The following is a 20619-nucleotide window of genomic DNA, read 5'->3' on the forward strand; positions in this document are numbered from 1 at the left end:
GCTGGCTACAGATATCATGTTTGTTCTGAAATAAATCATTTTATGCTGGGACAAAGTTCAGAATAAATCCTAAAAATGTTAGAAGTACTAACAGTTTATCCCAGGACATTGCAAAGTGTATCTGAACAATTATCTCAGGACTGCATTGTTGAATCAATGGTAGAAAAGTGGCAGTGCATTCAGCTGCTCACTGAACCCTGACTAGAAGGGCAATGTTTGTACACGTAAATCCTGGGATGGTTTTGTTCTGGCATAAAGAGGCACAACTTTTCTAGGGACAAATGCAACGTCTGTTTCTCGCCATTGAGTTCATTGCACTGAATACAGAGACTATCCACTTGGATAAATATTTGAAAGATCAAAGCTCAAATTATTATCAATTTTAGTTATAAATTTAGGCAATATACTTGAATTTAATTTTCAAAACAGTATTTTTGGATGCCTTTGCGGTTTCAATTTCTGCATAACTGAATGGTCTGAATGACCTCTCAGTGGAAGCTTCCAATGTACTGAAAGTACCTTGCAAGAGAGCCAACATATTCATGGAAAGTAGAACACAGAAAATGCAAGTTTGACTTAAGTGCAAGGTAGAATAATAGACTTTCACAATGGTTGTGAGGTAAATCCAGTTGTTTAATTTTAATTTCTAGGAGATGTGTTAATTACACTGGTTTTGGCCTATGATAGATTAACCCTTCGTAAGGGAGTCCAGCATACATTATGACAAATTGAAAGTATCTTATTTGTGTTGTGCTTGTTTCCATAGTTGTTTAAACATGATACAGTTAGATCTTTCATTCTTGCCAAAATATCTCCCAGCAGATAAAATATAAAAAATTTTTAGAGAAAGATGGGTTTTCAGCTAGTATGAAACATTTGTGTAATTTTGCTTTACCCTGCAGACTCATTATGTGATATCTGAAGGTCAAACCGATTTGGATGTAAAACAGAACTCTTCACTCTCCAGTGGGGTTCAGGTGGGCGTGTCTCAGCCACCAGCCCACTCAGATCCCTTGGAAGCACAAGCAACCAATCAACAGCAAACAACCCAATACATCATCACTACGACCACCAATGGAAACGGAGGCAGTGAAGTGCACATCACAAAACCAAGAACTTTCCCAGCAGAACATGAGTGAAGAAATCCTTCAGTGTCACCTGACCATAAGGACAGCCACCCTCCAAAAAACAACCCCTCCCCTGGGTCTCATGGAGCTCATTATGTTTTCAAGTATTCGTTCACTTCAGCTAACATCTTGGAGTTCTTGCTAATGCTTTAAGGGGGTCCAAAGTCTCAGCGACAATTTAAAAGGTACCCTTAAAATCCTTGTGGGGTCCCACCATTTTATGCAGCTCTTTAATAGACAAGAGAAGTCAGGAAATGAAAACTATGCTTGCTCTACTTTTTTGGCATGTCTGATGACCCTTATTTTCCTTTGTGGAAGTATTTACAGTGTACAACATTTAGTGTAACAGTAGAGGAGATGACTTGTCAAACAAATGGCTAAATGGCGATTTATGCTCTGTGTATATTTTTAACATCAACAGTTAAACAAAACAGCATAATTTAAACTGCCTGTGTTGTTAGCTGTATGTTGGAACTGCTCCCTCTGTCTTTGCTTTTTAAATGGCCAAGAAGGAAGGGCACTTACCAGCGTGGTAAGAAGCAGATCACTTAGGAAGATGGAGCAGCAGCAAAACAAAGACTCTTTGTGTGTGTGTGTGGGACAGACGTAACAAAGAAGCTGTGAAGCTGTGCAGAAACAGTCAATTAAATTATTATTTTTGCAGCCCATTAGAACTGTTTACATATTGTCTGCCTTGCCCTGCCAAGCAGTTCTAGGGAGAATGAAAGGTATAGTCTTGAAACCTCAACACTTGGATGAATGGATTGAAATCATAGTAGCCACATGATGGTAAACACTGAGCCTATGCTGTGTTCCCCCTACACTAACTAGGAACTCTTCTTTCACCTGTAAACAAGTGAAAGGCTCAGTAATGGTTTAACCTGCACAGCAGCTTTTGCTGTGTCCTATGATGATGGTTGTATCAGGAGAGAATGGATGGAGGGGAAACAAGTGGATGTTTTTACCCTGATTTGATCATTTTAAAGTAAAAAGGCACTCAAAAACCAGTGCCTTGCAGTTGCTGTTTGAGACATCTGAAACATTGGAAGAGAACCTCTCTAACCTCCTCTCCCTATGCACACCCCTTTGCAGACACTGAGGTAGTTATCTCTAATGCTGCCTCAAAATGTGTGTATTTTTTCCCCATGAAGGTTGGATGGAAAGTTGATTACTCACATTTTCCGTGGATCTTGTTAACGATGCACTGTAATTCCTACGGACTGTTTCATAAAATGACCAGCCTTGGACTCAGGAAACACAAAAAAGAACACTAGTCGACCACTATTAAAAGGACAATGAAAGCCATCCCAAAGGATTGCCTGTGTTCATAAACCTGGTCTATGTACAGAACTTGTCACGCTTTGGGACCAGGAGAAAGGGAAGCTCTACCTTTAAGGCAGTTTGTTTTTCCTTAAGTTGCTCCTCTTCAAGGGTCTGGTTGGTTGGGGGGGGGGGGGGGAGTTGTCTTTAAACCAAATGGAAGGGGACCATTTTCACTTTACCTGGGAGAATATGACCACAGCTCCAAGTACTGTTGATGGGGGAGATACTGTATATGCCTAAACCTCTAGAAATTCTGCCTCAAAAGTCATCCCAGAATGCCAGTATAATAGGATAAATTTATTCCAGGAAGTGTAAGATTTGGTTGCAACAGCATTTCATGACATTAGAGACATCAGTAGGTTGAATAATTCTTTTCCAGTGCCGCACTGAGTGTGAATATGCAACCCTTCCTTCCATTAGTATTCCCACCGATTTTGATGGGATTACTTATGCAAGTGAGGACTCCAATACGCACAGAAGTTGCAGTACCAAGCCCTATGAAGCTAACATTTAAACGTAAGAGAACAAGCTGAAGTCATGAGGTAACACCATAACTGGAGGACTGGAAAGCTTACTTGCTGGCAAGACCTCATGCCACATATCACGTTAATATGGAGTGTAAATCGTTACTGTGCATGATGAAACAAGCCCTGTCAAAATATGGTAACAGCTCAGCATTGCTTTGGGGTAGCCTTGAAGTGATTTGCCAAAATGTAGATTAAATTTGTGCCTGGGATCTCGCTTCTTTTATCGTCCCAAAATGCTGGGGCATTAAAAAGCCTCTTTGAAGATATTAAGGGCCTGGGTCCTGATCCACACACAGTGCATTGAAATTAATGAGTGTCTTTCTTTTTACGTAGTGGATTTCAGTCAGCCCTTTTCTTGCAGTGGTGCTAATCTACTGCAGTTCCCATTAATTTCATCCAGAGTTGTGGATGCTGAGCACTTTTGAAATTGGGCCCTTGGTTTCGTTGTTTGTGTGGGAGAGGAAGTTCACTGCCCTGTTTTGCCTCTCAGTTTCTTGTTCAAGAGAGGAGGCTTTCCTCAGACTGCCAGATGATGTAGTGACACTGTCATAAAAATTCAAAGAGCCAAATATATGCAACAAATGAAGGGAAGTGGAAAATATGGAAATGTCATGTGGCAAGTAGTTACTGTTTTATGGAAGTATTTTAAAGTCTTAAAAGGCTCAGTTTTCATACATGAAAATTGAACCTTTTTTCCTTTAAATTGTTGTAAATGTAGAGTTTAAAAAACTATTTTTTTCTTTGACTTTGTTTAGAAAGTATCACAAAATGTGGACACTTGTTTTTGTACCAGTTCTTTCAGGATGAACACAAGCCCAGTGTTATGGAAAGCAGTTTCAAAATGGCCTCTTTGAATGTGCATCTTGCTTATCCAGGAGTCTGTCCTTTTTTTCCACAGCAGCATCATACACAGAATCACCAGCCAGAGATCAGTGTGCTGGTTCACTTCATGTCCCAAATTAATGGATGCATGAGAGGATGTTCTTCCCTGAGAATTAAGCATCATGCATATTCATTCCAAGTTAATGAGTTGGCTGATTATAATGATTACACAGATGTGGAGAAAGAGCAGCAGACAGGGCCCAGTTTTGCAGCTTAGAAATCCTACAGCATGTCAGTACTGCAGGACCCCCTTAAACAAGAAACAGCTTTCATGGACTTCCACAGTGCAAGACACAGGAATTTTTGCTGAACCAGCCGAAAGGTCTCTTTGTCCCCTAAATAATGTTCCATCGGAGCTTAATTCTGGAATTCACTTCTTTTGCTCACTGCGAGCTAAATTCTGCCCTAAGAATATGCTAAGGGAGTCCTCTTTGGCTTCATTGGGGGTCCCTGTGCTCATGCCTCCCGAGTGCAAAAGTTGGCACCAATTCCTTACTCTCCAAAAGGATCATACCTGAGCTTTTTCAAAGGATTACTAGAACACCTGGGACTAAATCTGGATGTTTCATGAGACATTGAATCTGACATACGTTGCATCATTCTGACCCTGTTATTTAAATGTGTATGTTTATTGTACATTCAGTGACTGTTATAGTGTTAATAGTCTTGTGCTACCTGGCAGGTGTAAAAACAAAAATAATAAATCTTTTCTTTTTTTACATACCAAACATGACCTGTGCATTCAGGAAGGTGAGGTCATCTGTACTGCCACGTATATGTAATCATTGTTTCATTAAAACTTTTTGTCTCCACATCCTGGGGAAGGGACCAGGCTTTTCCTGAGTCTCCAATGCCTCACACACATTGTGGTGGCTACCCAGGATAAAATATAGGCAGATCAAATCTATCTCAAAGTCAGTCGCGTGACTATAAGTAGACACCACAAGATGACTGGTAGCCTTTGTGAGCATGGGTTTCAGTCCAGATGTCCACAGCACGAGAAAAAAAGAAGTAGGGGATTTGTTGGAAGTCTCAGCAAAGGCTTCACCTTGAATGGGTCAAGGAGCCTTATTATGCTCCTTTTCTTCCCAAATCCATCTTGAGCCAGGGTAGAGTCGAGACGCATGTCTGCACTTCCTGTGTCAGCGAGATGCCGAAGACGTGAGCGAGGCTTCTCCAGAACTGGAGAGACCAGGGGTGCTTAATGTATGGCCTGCTGGGCTACCGGAGGGCGCTGTATGGCCAGATCCTGCTCTCCTGCTGCCTGTGCCCCTGCCTCGGCTGTGGGCTCCCGTGCTGTTGCTGGGCCCGTGGCAGCTCCTGGCCCAGGAGGAGCCCGTGTGCGTTTGGCACCCCAGGATACACTGTAGCTGTGAGGCAGGTTGGGGGGGCTGGTTTGGTAAGAGGTGCTGGAAACGCCTGGAGAGAAGGACATCTGCGCCAACAGCCCCATGGGTTCTTTAATGTCCCGCTTGACATTTTGTGGTGCATTTTTTGCCCAAATAGCACAAAACTCGAGGATGGGTATCTGACAATAATGTTTTCCCTTTAAGAAAGTTTCCTAGGACTATGGAAATTAAATGACATGATCGTATATTGGATGCTCAAAATTATCATATTTGCTGAAAAACTATTGTTCCCTGAAAAAAATGTGCAAAAAAGTAGGCGTATAAATCTTCTCTTTTACTTTGTATTGCACAGCGTAATTTGCCAGTGAATGAGGGAGAACCGGGTCATCAAGTTGAAGCATTTCTTTATTTCGGGGCAAGGAAGTCCTTCTTGACAGCAAGCCGGGAAATCGGTGATGACTCCTGGACGCTGAGCTGGGCTTTGCATTTGCTGCAACTAGTGGCCTCAAAACTCGCCCTACATTTTGCAGGCGAGGCTCTTTTGAGGAGATGCGATCTCTTTTATTAGAGCAACTCAGGAGCTGGAGGGAAAACGTTATTTTTTTCCAACTACTGAGTTAGTCTAATAAAAGAGATCACATCTCCTCAAAAGAGCCTCGCCTGCCTCTGTCCTTAGACGACCAAAAACCCATCCTACATTTTGGGATACAAAAAACCTAGAACTCTCGGTTCCAAAACGATGCCTTTTATTAAACTCACTGGGAAATCGGAAGAAAAATGGTCCTTTTCTGCATTTTGAACACTTTTTTTTTTTTCCCCTACTGTTTTTGATTGCATGTCACACGAGGGTAAAAAAAATTATTGCATCGATACGACACTGACCGCACTCGCTCAGCGCACTCCGCGCAGGGTTAAGCGCTGGAGTCGGGCCCCTGCCCGCACTCCACTGCGCATGCGTGATGGGCTGTGCCCATCCACCTCGCGGGGGGGGGAGGAGAGGGCGCATGCGCAGGAGGCTCGCGGGCCTGGTGGGTACCGCTCGGGGTGCGCATGCGCGGTGCCCCCTCCCCGGGGAAGCGGAAGGAGCCGTCGCGGCCTGGACCTGGCGCGCTGAGCGGTGAGGGGGGTCCGGGCTGTGGGGCAGCTTCGTGTCGCGGGGGATCTGGCACTGACTGAGCCCTGGGTCTGCCCCGAGCCCAGTACGGGGCGCCGCCCCTGAACGATTATTTGGGCGGGGGGGGGTTCCCCTCTGATACCGACTTCTTGCGGGACCCCGGGCACGTCCCTTAGCTCCTCTGCACTGGGACAGGGGCTGCCCCCCCAGCTGAAACTCGGGGTTTGCGTGAGCCGGGCTCACAGCGGTATCGTTACAGAACCGGAAATCTCCCCGGGGTCACGGTTCAGTTGGGAGACAGAGAGAGGAGCCTGTAGCTGCCGTTCACCTCTTCGCTCCTGTTGTTGCGAATCCAGGTCCAACGTCTCGTGCTTGCTTGCAGGGGAGGTCAGCCTGAGCCCGCCGTGCTGCTGGCCCTGGCTCCTGGCTTTTAATGCTGTCAGCGTCTGACGACGGGGGTCGTGTTTCTTGCCAAAGGTATTGACTCCCTGCTCTGAATCCACTTCATTTCTAAGGGATGCTCTTCAACTGTAAGATGCTGGATCAACCCCTGCTATATTGTGGGCGGGGTGAGATCAGCGTAGCTGTTTCTCAGTAAACGTGTGAGCGATTAATTAATTTTGGTCGATTCCCATGTTAGGACTTGGGCCGCGGTCCTCATACGCAGCCCCGTGAGTTGGGGTTTGGCAACCCATGGCACGCATGTCCAGTAGTGGCACGTGGAGACGTTTTCCCCAGCATGCTAGGAGGCGTTCAAGGAAATTGCTTTAAAATATATATGTTTAAGTTGCTGCTCCAGGCTCTCTTAAGATGGCTGTCTGTGTCCCCGGGCTGTGCCCTCCAGCCCAGTCTGGTCCCCAGGGTAGCTGCCGGAGTCCCGCCTGGGCAAGGGTAGCACCTGGGTCCCAGGACCGGGCACTCGGGGCAGGATCTGGGTGGTGTGGGGAGAAGTAGGTGCAGGGGGAGGCGCTGCAGGTAGGTCAGCTCTGCTGGCCCCTTGGGAAAGCAAGGCCTGGGGGGGAGCGTGGCTGCCCTGGGGCTCTGCAGCCTCTGGCCTTAGTGGGCTGGCAGGCAGGGGCATCCAACAGCCCCTGAGGTGGGGCCCGGTCCAGCCCGCGCAGCTCCAGGGGGATGGGCTGCAGCCACCTTAGCCAGGAGGGGAGGCTGTCTGGTCAGAGCAGGATGCTGGGTTTGGGAGGCTCTGGACTCGGCTCAGCCTGCCTGCGTGCCATGTATACTGTGAGTGGGGCTGAGCTGCCCCTGGTGCAAGGGCCTGGCTGTGGGAAACCTCCTGGATCCCAGGAATAGCTGCTGTGGCTGCTCCAGCCTAGGTGGGCCCCAGCCTTGCCCACCCTCAGCTCCCCTCCAGGGGCCGGGGCTCAGGCAGAGGTTGTGCAGGACCGCTCCCAGCTGGCTTGGCCACGCGCATGCATGCCTTCTGGTAGATGCCGGTGGAGGGGCCAGGCCTGCGCTGTCCTGCCCTGTGCCCTGAGGCATGTGTTGTAATCACTGCCAGCACAGAGCTGATCCCAGGGTCCAGAGCCCCAGCACCTCAGGGTGGGTGGCAGGGAAGGGGCATAGGATTGCGCTGCCTCGGACCCCTCCACTACTGTCTGCACACAGCAGCCACTGACACAAAACCTGGTTGGCATCTGGAGCCCACAGGGGTGGTCCTAAGAGGGGGCTGTGGCCACTGCAAAATTCACCTTAATCCCCCTCCCCGTATCCACCTCTCCAGCACCTCCCGGGCTGCTGCTGCCTGCCCCACTTCTGAGCCCAGCCCACCCACCAAGGAGCGCTGCACCTTTGCAGGCTCAGCTTTGGGAGGCGGGCACCAGCAACCCTGCTGAGAGCAGTGGCTATGGGGGAGGTCGGAAAGTGGCCATAGCCCCTCCCAAGCCCCCTCTAGCACTGTCCCTGCAGCTAGCTGATGGGCGGGCCCTGGGCTGGGGCCTCGGTGGACTGCGCTGCAGCCTGAACTCCAGCTCCCCAGGGAAGCACAGGGGCTGCGCTGAGCCCAAGGCATCATTGGTTGGACTTTGTCCTGTGGCCCACCAGCCCAGCCACATGTGTGCGTGTGTACACACATGTCTGGTTATGTGTGTGAGTGTCTGGTTTTATGTGCATCCGTGTGCATGTCTGGTTGTATGTACACGTGTAGTATAGGAAGTTTTATTTACTGTTGCCAGGTTTAGAAATTTCAGAAAACCTGATATTTATTGTCAGACTTGCTCATCTTAGCAGATCTGTAGCTTGAAGTATATTCTATGACACGTAATGGGAAATACTGTTTATTTCCGGGAGGGTTTTTATATGCTTACTCTTTGAAGCCCCATTCCTGGGAAGTTTTTGTCCTTTTTGGTTTGCATTGCCTGCAAGTTTTGCTCTCTTGATAAATAAATAAAACCGATTTTTGTCTAGGCAATTCTTTAGAAATCCCGTTGGAAGTGTTGTGAGACTTTAAGCATGAGTCATATTGTCAGAGTGAATTTAACGTAAAAGACATCTGAATTCAAACCTGCATGCTACTTTCTGTATGAGAACATGTTTTTAATTTGGATTTAAACATTCATCAGCTGTATTTCACTCTAGTATTGCATTGCTGAAATCAAACTGACATTCACCAGCCCAGTCTTATTACTAGAGTGTAATGACAACAAAATACAAACTACATTAAAAATGAAAATGATGTAACATGGAAGTGACACAAGTAAGAACATTTTAGAGCTATCAGTATTAATCAGCTAGTGTCCGTTTCTGCTTCTCTGAGATTCTTCATGTACACCTTAGGTCTGTGCACTTGCACATCTCAACTGAAAGTGGAAGCTTCCTGTATTTTTGATGTATTGTTGAATTTACCACTGCTAGCGCATTGGTGGAGCACAATTACCCATTCAGTATAATTGGTTGACTACCCAGTTTTATGCACCCGTTTTGTTAAATGCATGTTCTAAAAAAATAATTCAGTATCAGTTGCATCAGAGATGTGTGGGCTTCATTGTTAGATTAGGTGATGGCAATAGATGGGGTAGTTGTGTGATGTTTGTTTGTTTGTTTGTTTTGTTTTGTTTTGTTCAGGGTCATAAAGAAGAGTGAAGAATGGATTCTCTGGATCATATGCTGACAGATCCTTTGGAGCTAGGACCATGTGGGGAAGGAAATGGTGCACGAATCATGGAGGACTGTATGCTGGGTGCAACAAGAGTTAGCCTGCCAGAGGACCTTTTAGAGGATGTGAGTGGTACTAAGAGCACTGTTTACTTCCAAAGTCCTTGACAGACAATGTTCTCAACACCCTTGGAAAATAGATAAATACTCTTACTTTATCTCTGTGAAACAGTAAGGAGTAAAGAAGTGATAATATTTTCGGGTATTGCATTCCCTATTGAAAAAGGGTGTTTTTTAGAAAACAGCTTATTGTTTAGTTTGCTCTTTGTTTAAATCAACTTGTTCCCTTTACAAATCTACCCTTGAAACTGCTCTTTGTGTAATAACTCTGATTTTTCTCTGTCTCATGGCCTCATGACTGAAATCATTTAATTTGCTCACCTTTTAGTGTGTTTATTCCTACTACTTTCCACAGCCTAGCCTGTTGTCTTGTCATCTTTAACTGTAGTTAAAATGCCTTGAGGGATTCACATTTGTTAAGGGTGCTCGGAGGCATTCTGTTTCACTTTTGTTTTGTTTTGTTTTTGTTTTTGTTTTGTTCTGTTTTTTTAGCCTGAGATCTTTTTTGAAGTTGTCAGCTTGTCTACATGGCAGGAGGTGCTTACAGATTCACAGCGCGACCACCTGAAAAAGTTCCTGCCTCATTTCCCTGAAAATAATGCTGAACACCAGAACAAACTCATCTCATCTCTTTTCAGTGGAGAGAACTTCCGCTTTGGAAATCCATTGCACATTGCACAGAAACTCTTCCGGGGTCAGTGTCAGCCCACTTTTAACTTTGTTTTTAATTGGATTGTATTGTGTAGGCTTCTGGGTGAAAATCAACAGCCTGAAGCACTCTTCATCTGCACAATTGGTACAGATTGGACAGCCCCATATGCTGCTTTGCAGCATTCTTCACATTTAAGTAGGACTCATGCAGGAAAAGATGAAACTTTGGTCTTTGACCTCTTTTCTAAGACAGTCAGAAAGGGGTTCAGTCAGTGGCAATTGTTCTGTTTCTGTGATTTTTATGCCTCTCTGTTGAGACCTCAACTTATTTCTCAGAGGATGCTGTATCATGGCAACAAATCCTTGATTTGCTGACCTAGAACAGTGAGGCTGCATATCTGATTACCACTCCTGAGAAATCTACTCTTTAATACTGTAATTCATTCTTCAGTGTAGCAAGAGCTACCACAGTATCTGGATTAATTAGGAAGCAAAAATATATTAGGACATTTTAATTTTTGCTTTTAAAAAAACACTCTTCTTCACTCGCATCTGAGCATTTATTCTTTTCTGCAGATGGACATTTTAATCCTGAAGTTGTGAAATACAGACAACTCTGTTTCAAGTCCCAATACAAGCGCTACCTGAGTTCCCAGCAGCAGTACTTCTACCGGTTGCTCAAGCAGATCCTTGCCTCCCGCAACGTAAGTGCCTGCAGGGTGCAGTGATAAGCTTGATGCATTATATGAAGAGCAGGATAAGCGGGTATGTTTGTCTGAGATCAAAGGATTCAGTATCGGCTTGTCTAGCCAGTTTTAAAAAAGAATACTGCAGTTCTTATTTTCAATCTTTTACTGAAAGGATTTTGGACAGTTTCACAGATATTGAGTATCTTATTCTGAAACTAACCATATATCGCTTACACACTTACCTCTCAGGACTTTGTTTTACAAACTATAAGCAGTTTTGCCCTCTCTTTCCTCCCCCCCTTCCTATTAATTCAGTACTCTTACACTGTACTGTTTTACAGCTAGTTGACCATCAGTTTGCCAGATTTCTCCAGCATCAGCTGGAAAGCAGCAAAACTGGAATAGAATAATTTTCCTGACTTTCTGTGCTGATGGTTTTCCCGTCCGTTAGAACCATTAGTACTTACTTTGCTCTGTTGTAACTGTTAGTCCTTTCTCCTTTCATTTTAATTGTGGTATTTTGGCTTTTAAAGACATTGAATTTGGAATGCAAAGAACATAGGCTATGGTTATCTGCTAACCTTCTTTAATAAAGCAGTATTGCTTACTAAACTTAGCTTGCAAAGTTGGCTGGTCACATAGTTAAAGACTAACTAGAAAGCTTTTCTTATGTTAAGGTTGAGTCCAAGGTTTTCCGTTTTTCCTGCAGCTTGTGGTAGACATAATAAAAAATCTGACAGCTTTTGGATATTACAGGTGCTTTACCCTGTAGTGCAGGGGCGGACAATTATTTTGGGTAAAGGGCCACTTACTGAGTTTTGGCAAGCCATCGAGGGCTGCACGATAGGCAGCCAGGGACAGATAAATATTAATTTTTTTAATTTTTAGGGGCCCCACAGGCCAGATAGAATGCCTTGGTGGGCCACATCTGGCCCCCCAGGCTGCATTTTGCCCACCCCTGCTGTAGCGGGATATGCAGTCAAGCTCATATACTAGGCTTGCAGTAGGTGAAAGAAGAGGGCCTGGTTTCCAAATAAGCCATTTATTTGTAATTGGGCCTTCACACATGCTGTTGCTTTTAGCTACCCCTTCTTGCGCAGCTCTTAATTATGTGAGTCCTGAGCTTTTAATCTTAGGATGTCAAGTAATTTCAGGGGCTGATAAAGCTTCTCTGTTTCTTAGAGAAGCTGCCTTAGAAGGCAGAGTTTATGTGATGTTTGACATGCAGTGAAAGTGTTGAGCTAGGAGTGCAGAATGTTTCTGGCTGCTGAATACAGTGCAGGTCTGGACTTCTGAAAGGTCCTTTCTTACACTGCTATATGAGAGGCTCCTTCCTTTGATCTCTGCAAGAGGCAGGCAAAATACAGCCTGACGGCCGGATCCAGCCCACCAAGTGATTCCATCTGGCCTGCAGTGGCTCCTTTTGGCTGCTGCTGTGTGCTGGCACCCTGGCCCATCTGCCCTGCACCCACTGCCAATGGTGCCAGATGGAGTGGGTAGGCAGGCAAGTGGGGTTTCCATGGAGACTGGCCCAGGACCCTCATTGGCAGGGCACGCTTGGCCAGGCAAATGGGCTAGGGCCTCAGGCAGGTGGGCAGCAATGTCTAGGAGCGGGGCAGATGGGAGAGGCCAGGGCTAGGATCACAGGTACCTGTCAAAGGGGGGATGTGCAGGGAGCAGACTGCAGCTCTGCCCTGGGCCTGGACTCAGCCCCATGCTGTTTCTACCTAGCGCCACCCACCTGTGCCTCCTGGGTGCCACTGCCTGCCTACCCATGGCCCCCTCCCACCTGTCCAGCTGAGCATTCTCTACCCACAGGGTCCCAGGCTGGTTTTCATGGTGACCCTGCCCACTCCATCCTGTGACCCCAGCAGCCAGTGGGTGTGGGGTAGATGGACCTGAAGCTGGTTAGGATCAATTGGCATCTCTTCAGTCTCTGCTGTGCCAGGTGATGTAAACAGCTGTGATGGAGGGTCAAGGTCAGGCAGAATGCCTTGTGGCTACTTTTTTACTACTCCCTCAGGTCCAGAATCGGAGGGGAGGAAAGGGGCTGAAAGTAGTGAATTACTGGGCTACATGCCTTGAAAGTCACTGCAGTTACAGCTGGAGAGCCAGGGAGAATGAGGCTCTCCACCTACAGAAAGGGTGATCTTGACCCTTATACTATTCATGAAGGAGTGAAATAGGAGTTGGAAGGTAGGGTTTGTGTGTAGCACTTTTTTATTCTAATGCCTAAACCAGTGTCATTTTTCTCTGGAGGCCCTTTTTTGTCCCCATATCTTTTATGTAAAACTGGTATTTGAAGTCCATGTTCTCAGTTGTGTTTCAGGACAATGAGTAGGCAGTTCTTGATAAAGTGGATCATTTGGAGTGAGAATAAGGGATAGTGGAAACGGGGGGGAATGAAGAATACAAATCAGTTATCTGACTGCCTCTTATTAACTGCTGGCCTGCTTCTTAGAGCTGTCTGTATGCTCAAGGTTTGTCCACAGTAAGGTTCAGCATCTAAAGAACTGGGGCAGATCCTAACAATTTAACATGGATGTTGAACATTTACTTTTATCAAACTAAATGGGTAGTGTGGTTTGAATGTAAGTTAGTTACATTCCCTACAGAATTGGGTTCTGTATCCATAGTCTTCCAGTGGTGTATCTGTCGTCTTCTTTCAGTACTTGCTGGACCTGGCTAGGAAAGGAGGGCCTGATCTGACCCTTAAGAAGAAGCATCCAGCACCTGCACATGGCCCAGAAGAACGGGATAGACGGACACATCGGCGCTACTTAAAGGTTTTGAGGGAGATAAAGGAGGAATGTGGAGACGCTACTTTATCCTCTGATGAAGAAGGTAATGTTCATTTTGTTCTAGGACTAGTGTGACAGATTGGGCTGTGGGCATGCTAGAACATTTTGTGCAAATAGTTGAAAACTTCCCTTAGAGACCAAACCAAGAAAAAGTGCCTTTCTGGGTTTCTCTTGGCATTTAACTTCCTTGAATCAAAATGTCTGTTATAAGACCCTTCTGACAACCTGCTCCTAGGGGCAGAGTGAATGGTTCAGAGAAGTCACAAAAATAAAAACAGAGTTTTCCACTGGTAGGTTATCATAGTCTTCAGGTATTTATATCACAAAGATTATCACCTGAACTTCCACATAAAATTGACAGTTTCTGTGAGCATAGGTAGAGAAGCTTGCAGAAGCTGATCCTCATGCACTTGTGTTGAGATGTAATTAATCACATTTCTTGTTTTTCAGAGAAATGAGTCATGTTCTTTTGGCTTAGTTCTGTCTAGTTCCGGGGAACAGAGTGAAATGGGGTTGAATTTAACTTTTTTTCTTCTATCAGATCTGAGTTCCTGGCTTCCAAATTCCCCAGCCCGTTGCCCAAGTCCAGCAGTTCCACTCAGAATGACCCCCACGTTATCAACGCAAGACATGAAAACATCAGGTGAGAACTGAGCTAGGATGTGCGGCTGCCTGCAGCAACTCCTGCAGGTGTAGGTTCATTGTAGACCTTCTAAAGAGTCAAGCATTGTCAGTCATGGTTACCCATGACAGTACAACATAGATTCTCACCTATACCAGCTGGGGAAACATGGAAAGCATGGGGTGGGTGGCACGCAGATAAGCAGCAGGTTGTCTTGAATTTGCCGAGTTCTCCAAATTTTCCTCCAGCCTATGCCCAATATTTATAAATGATCTCTGATTGGTTTTATTTAAATTTCTTTGTTTCACTGAAACTTTTGGAACAGGACAAAGCCAGATGTTTTGTGGACTTAGAAGGTGTCAGTTAGGATTTATATTCTTGGGAAAGACAGAGGGAAGGTTTCTTATCACCTTTCCTTCCTCATTGTGGAGTGCTGCTCAGCACTGGTCTGGTTCTTCTTTACCTTAGTTTATGGTCTTCTCTGACAAGGTTTTTTTTGTTTTTACAAATTATCTAAGCATTTTAACTAAAATATATCTATTATAGCAGAAGAACAATATATTTGGTTACATCAATCACTAGTGTTAATATTTTAAGATAAAGCTCTGATATTGTATATATGGATTATTTAATGTATGGTCTTCCCTTATCTCCTTTCAGGCCTTGTGCTTTTTTGTGTTTGGCCTCCTTTATTTTGCTGACCAAGCTTTTGTCACATCTGCAAAGGTTCACACTAGCGTCACACAGAAACAGGCTTTTGGGGCCTGCTGCTTGGCAACATTTCTGCGGCTTGGCCTAGGCCCCTTGAAAATGGCCAAGGCTGGCAACCCCTACACGTGCAACCAAGTAAAGTTAGATGGCTCATAGAAGAAAGTGTTGTATTCAGTGTTCCCTACTTGATCTGGTGTGGGTCACAACTTGAATCTTGAAGCTTTTGAGGAAAGTTGAGCTCTTGCAGGCTGAAGATTATGGAAGATGCGGATGGATAAAAAAAGCTTTTTTAGTTTACTGTAATAATGGACTGACAAGGAATGCTAGTAATAGCCTTTGAATTTTTCATCACAGATAAAATAGAACTCGGGGAGAGTGACCTGAAGATGATGTTGAAGAAGCATCATGAGAAACGGAAACGTCATCCTGTAAGACCCTCGGGAGCTTAGGGATGGGGATTTACCTGTGTTGTGTTTAGACCGCCTGTCAGCTGGCAGCTTCGGCTGGCAGAGCGACTGTCGTTTTTTATGGCCCATGTTTTAACCTTTATCGTGCCCTACAGTTGACGGCAAATGGGATGGTTACTTCTTGTCTCTTTTGGTTCTTGCATAAATCTTCTGGAACTCGGTAGTCTTATGTTATGAAAAAACTAAATGCTGATTTTAGACTTCTAGAGTTAAGTTTTTTCCATAGTTTATCTGCAGTAAATTGAGTTTTGGAGGAAAATCATAGATAGATTTTAGGAATGTCAGGCTCTGACTTCTGTAGCACCTTCTGTATCTTAGCACTGCTTTTTATCTCCTATGTCTGCTTATTTTTCCCTATTTCCTTTTTAGGACCACCCTGATCTAATGACAGGAGACCTGACTCTTGATGACATCATGACCCGTGTGAATGCTGGCAGGAAGGGTTCCCTGGCAGGTGCGTGTTTTAGGTATAGTATTGTTGTGGGAAATGTGCCCCTGGGGCTGTTTGTAGCTGTAGTTCTCTAGGGAAAAAGAGAATGGTTGTCTGTCACCTTATATCACAACTGAAGAAGCTGCAAGAGTAAGCACTTTAAAACTTGAGCAAAAATCAATGTAACTATTGATCTGGGTCTGAAATAATTTTCTTCTTGGAAGTAATCTTAAGTTAACAAATATCTGGGAGGCTAGGGAATTACTGTAATGTAATGTAGGTGCCATATACCATCCCTTTGTAAAAGGCTGAAGGTCAAAGCAGTATGAGTCTAAGTAAATATGTCAGCCAATCCAATCTGGGATAGCATCTATTTTTAAACATCCCATTCTCTGACCAAAAAGTCTTTTTCTAGTCAACTGCAATAAATTAAGGAAGAAACAGGATATTCCATGGGATCCTTACTAGTCAGAGGATCACATAAACCACTGAGTTCATTGCCAAGTCTTAAAAACCTCCAAGGATGGAGAGTGCACAACCTCTCTGGGTAACCTGTTCCAGTGTTGTACTATCCTCCTCCTGAGAGCTTTTTGTAATTTCTAACCTAACTTTCCCGTGTTGCAACTTGGGAGCATTGCTCTTTGTTCTGTCATCTGCCACCACTGAGGACAATAAGTTCTAGCTCCATTGTCTTTGGAACCACCGTTCAGGGAGCTGGAGACTGCTAGTAATTCCCCTCTGTCTTCTCTTCTCCAGACTTAATAAGACCAGTTCTCTTGGCCTCTCCACAGAAGTCAGGTGCCCCATCCCCTTAACCGTTTTTGTTGCCCTCTGGTGGACTCCCTCCAATTTGTCCCCATCCTTTCTGTAGTGGGGCCAAAAATGGGCACAGTACCCCAGACGTTGCCTCACGAATGCTGAATAGAAAGGAAGAATCACTTTCCTAGATCTGTTGGCAACACTCCTACTAATGCAGCCCAGCATGCCATTAGCCTTCTTGGCAACAAGGGCACACTTGGCTTATATTCAGGATATTGTCCCCTGTAATCCCCTGGTCCTTTTCTGTGGAGCTGCTGCTTAGCCAGTTGGTTCCCAGCCTGTACTGGTGCATGGGATTGCTCCTTCCTAAGTGCAGGACTTTGCATTTATGCTTATTGACTTTTGTTCTTTTATCTAAAGCCTTGTTTGACCTTGCAACTCTCAAGAAGAAGGTGAAAGAAAAAGAAGAAAAGAAGAAAAAGAAGCTGAAGGTGATTAAATCTGAGGTGGAAGATTTGGCTGACTCCCTTAGCAATGCTGAGGGAATCCCACCAATATCTCAGGACCTGTCCCCTCCCCCTCTGCCATCTGTTAAAGAAGAGTAAGTGGTTCCAAGGAAGGTTCTGTGTGTGTTACAGACACAGAAATGGGTGAGGGTCTTGCACTCGCTATTAACTTCATTAAGGTTCTTTTAAAGTCACCACTTGTCCAGGCTGTGGTACATTACATGCATAAGAGCAACTGGAGATGATGTATAATCAGTCCTTTTTTAAGCCATTCTGTTTAAAGAGAGCGGTCAATGGAAAGGAAAACCCTCTGATCTCTTTTCAAAAATAATTCTTCATGTTTTTTTGCAACATTGTGAATGAAGATCAGACATTGAAACCCATGGTGGTCAAGTTCATCAAATTCCTGATACTATACACCTGAAACATGAGGAACCCACTTGATAAATTGAGCTAGTAGTATTTTTAATTAATCTACTCGCAAAGCTGCTAAAATGAGAGGTGGTATTGTGGGTCACTAAATTTGGTGAGGTATATTGGCATAGCCCTGTACACTTCTCAAGATAGTAATGGCTACAGGTACTGCAGCTCAGGTTTGAGGTACTTTGGCAAGGCTATGGAATATGTTGCTTCTAACCAGCATTTAGCCACTCTCAGCTCATTTAACCACAACTGGGGAAGTCAGAGCCGTGTCCTATTATGACCTTATGTCCCTGTCCAGGTGTGGATGGTATTTAGGTAATACCCTGGAGGTTGCTTGCCTCTGTTTTGTGAAGGATGGTGCGGGAAGACTGCTGTAATTATATAGTGTTGATTCTCATTTGTGGCTGTTTAACTTATATTGGTTGTGTTCCCTTACTTTCAGACCTCTTGAAGACATCAAGCCATGCCTTGGAGTAAATGAAATCTCTTCTAGCTTTTTTTCTCTCCTTCTGGAGATCCTGCTTGTAGAAGGACCTTCTAGTCTGTCTGTGGTAAGAATCCACTCACTCCCTGTTCTTCTAGAAACCTTTCTAGGCGTAGCAAATTTGGAGTTTACCAGTCAGGAACTGGAATTCTCTGCTAGTTATGAGTATCAGTGATTCCATTACCAGAGTGGTTCCCTAGAATCGTGTGTATAAGTCTTATTAAGTGAATACTCGCATAAGTTTGTAATGGTTTGTAATCTCAGGCAAGTTGAGCATGCTATTCAAAAGAAATGTTGAGCCATTTAACTCTAGATCTTCTCTCCCACCCTTCTTTCTGTCAATCTCTTATCAATAAGCTTGTTTTTTCCACATGTTAAGACTAATCTTGATGTTAAAGCTTCCCCTTTGCAGCTTTTGCTGTCTAAAATATGTTCTTCCTATGTGTGTCTCTGCAAAACTCTGCTGTTCATATTTTTCTGCTTCCCTGTGATTTCTACCTCTGCCATTTATTATAGTAAAACCTTTTACAGCTTGCTTGAAAGATGCTGTGAATTCACTTCTTTTATTTACAGCTTGAGGATAAAGTCTTGGATTGGCAATCATCCCCAGCCAGTACCTTAAATAGCTGGTTCTCCTTTGCCCCTAACTGGTCAGAGCTGGTTTTACCTGCCCTGCAATATTTGACAGGTGACAGTAGAGGTAAGACCTCTTGTTTAAAATACTAGTTTTGTTTTGTGCTGCAATTCTACACTGGTCTGTATTTGAATCCTAGTCAGCAATTAATTCACCATAGTACTGAAGGTACTGAGTCATTGTTAATACTGCTTGCACCTCTGTGAGGGTGTTGCAACATTGGGATTGTTTGGGGGGTTTTTTTAGCATTGCACTCTACTTGCTGTATTTTTCCTGATCTCTCTCAAAATGTGTATGAATTGGAATTTGGTGAAAGGTGCCCTGTGGATAGCCAGGAAGACTGCAGTCCCCTGATTAATAAATTATCTATAGAAGAAGTACAACTTGAGTGGTGACGGTACAGGCTTATCACATCCACAGATGCAGCAAGGCCCTAACACTTGCAGTATGGGGGAAGTGCGCTGTCCATGACACACTTCAGTCCTTGGGTTCCTAGTTGTGGCTTTTAAAGGTGGGGGCAGCATTAATATATATATATATTTTTATAACAGTGATTGTAATATGAATACCCTGGGAACTGAACTGAAGAGTTCTAAATTCATCTTACATAGCCAAGAAGCGTCCATTGTATGGTAGCAACTTCAGGTTTCTTCCAGTCTGAACTGGATTTGAACTGACAGCATCAGTGAAGGTTCAGGGTCTTGCTCCTCTGCTTTCTGGGGTTTGCAGTGCCAACCTTAAGCTGCTGATATACCCTCTAGCACCTTCAGCAATGACATATGTAGAGATGTGGTTAGCTAATCAGTTAAAGTGCCTTGTTCATCATTGCAGATCTAATTTGGCAGCTTTAAATGTAGTTTAGAATTTTCCATGTGTATCTTTGTAAAGCATTGGACATGAAAATCACATCTTTTTAATTGCAGATGTTCCTCCCAGTTTTTCTCCATTTGTTGAATTCAAGGAAAAATCCCAGCAGTGGAAATTGCTTGGTCAGTAACTTGTTCCCTGCCTTGTGTTTATAATAGTTAAGGTTAGATGTTTTTTCTAGGTGTCATGTTTCAGCTACTTCAGTGTTCAGCACCTCTGTCTTTTTTTAGCCTGCAAGGTTTTTCTTGTCTTATCAGTAAGGTCAGCAGGAGAGATTTGGGTAAAGTGGGATATGACAGCTTCCTTAGTGTTGCGACCTGACTGTGCCTTCTCTTCTTCTCCAGGCTGCTAGAACATCTCATATTTGCTCTTTTTTCTATTGCCTTACTTCTAAGGAGCACTAAGTATACTGCACACACTGATGAATTAAGCTGCTCTGTGAGACAGAACAGTAAAACGGTCTCCATTTTAAAAGGAGAACTGAGACCCCCTCTACATGTGCAGGTAAGGGCACAAAGGGATCTAATGTGTAATCCACACAATCCTGCCTCCTGCATGCCACGCGACTGTGGGATCGCACATTGGATCCTATTGTGCCTTACTGCTGGTTCAGGGAAGCCTGATCCTGGGTTCCCCCTGCATCAACAAGAAATAGGCTCCTGCACCTGGAAGCCCCCTCTGCTGATGGGCTGCCAGCTGCAGGACATCCCACATACCCCCTGGAGCTGGGATATCACAGCAGCACCCCACATGGGGTACAGCCAGAACAGAGAGTCCTGTCAGCTGTGGGACTCTTGTCGCAGCTGTGCCTGGGGCACTGCTGTGATCTCCCAACCCTGGGGGTGTGTGAGGTGCTCTGCGGCTGGGAGTTCACAGCAGATGTGGTGTCCTAGCTGCTACATGGAGCACCTCAGTGGCTGAGAGATCTGCAGCAGCTGTGTCTCCCAGCCTGGGGACCATTGCCTACATGTGCAAATTAAACCTGGATAGAAACCAGCTGTAAAGTTATTACACATTTTTGAGCA

The 20619-nt window shown here is 44.7% G+C and overlaps 2 protein-coding genes across 7 annotated transcripts in view; both read left to right on the plus strand.

Annotated features, from left to right (window-relative positions):
• PRDM10 (PR/SET domain 10) overlaps positions 1–2392 on the plus strand; it is a 64537-nt gene extending 62145 nt beyond the window's left edge. For 3 of the 4 annotated variants that reach the window (XM_019546998.1, XM_019546996.1, XM_019547000.1), the window contains one exon: positions 903–2392. In XM_019546998.1, the coding sequence (XP_019402543.1) occupies positions 903–1139 (237 nt within the window). In that variant the 3' untranslated portion in view covers positions 1140–2392. The remainder of the gene's footprint in view (positions 1–902) is intronic. The other variant, XM_019546997.1, reaches the window with a different exon arrangement.
• Positions 2393–6707: 4315 nt separating this feature from the next.
• Positions 6708–20619, plus strand: part of NFRKB (nuclear factor related to kappaB binding protein) — a 32059-nt gene continuing 18147 nt past the window's right edge. For 2 of the 3 annotated variants that reach the window (XM_019547002.1, XM_019547004.1), the window contains exons 1-12: positions 6715–6799; positions 9401–9556; positions 10043–10244; positions 10778–10905; positions 13560–13734; positions 14233–14334; positions 15379–15452; positions 15861–15945; positions 17101–17281; positions 18052–18160; positions 18667–18793; positions 19651–19716. In XM_019547002.1, coding sequence (XP_019402547.1) covers positions 9422–9556; positions 10043–10244; positions 10778–10905; positions 13560–13734; positions 14233–14334; positions 15379–15452; positions 15861–15945; positions 17101–17281; positions 18052–18160; positions 18667–18793; positions 19651–19716 — 1384 coding nt within the window. In that variant the 5' untranslated portion in view covers positions 6715–6799; positions 9401–9421. Of the gene's footprint in view, positions 6800–9400; positions 9557–10042; positions 10245–10777; positions 10906–13559; positions 13735–14232; positions 14335–15378; positions 15453–15860; positions 15946–17100; positions 17282–18051; positions 18161–18666; positions 18794–19650; positions 19717–20619 lie in introns of all 3 variants that reach the window. The other variant, XM_019547003.1, reaches the window with a different exon arrangement.

The sequence above is a fragment of the Crocodylus porosus genome, unplaced genomic scaffold (genome assembly GCF_001723895.1).
Source record: "Crocodylus porosus isolate Cpor-Errol unplaced genomic scaffold, CroPor_comp1, whole genome shotgun sequence".
Classification (NCBI taxonomy): Eukaryota; Metazoa; Chordata; order Crocodylia; family Crocodylidae; genus Crocodylus; species Crocodylus porosus.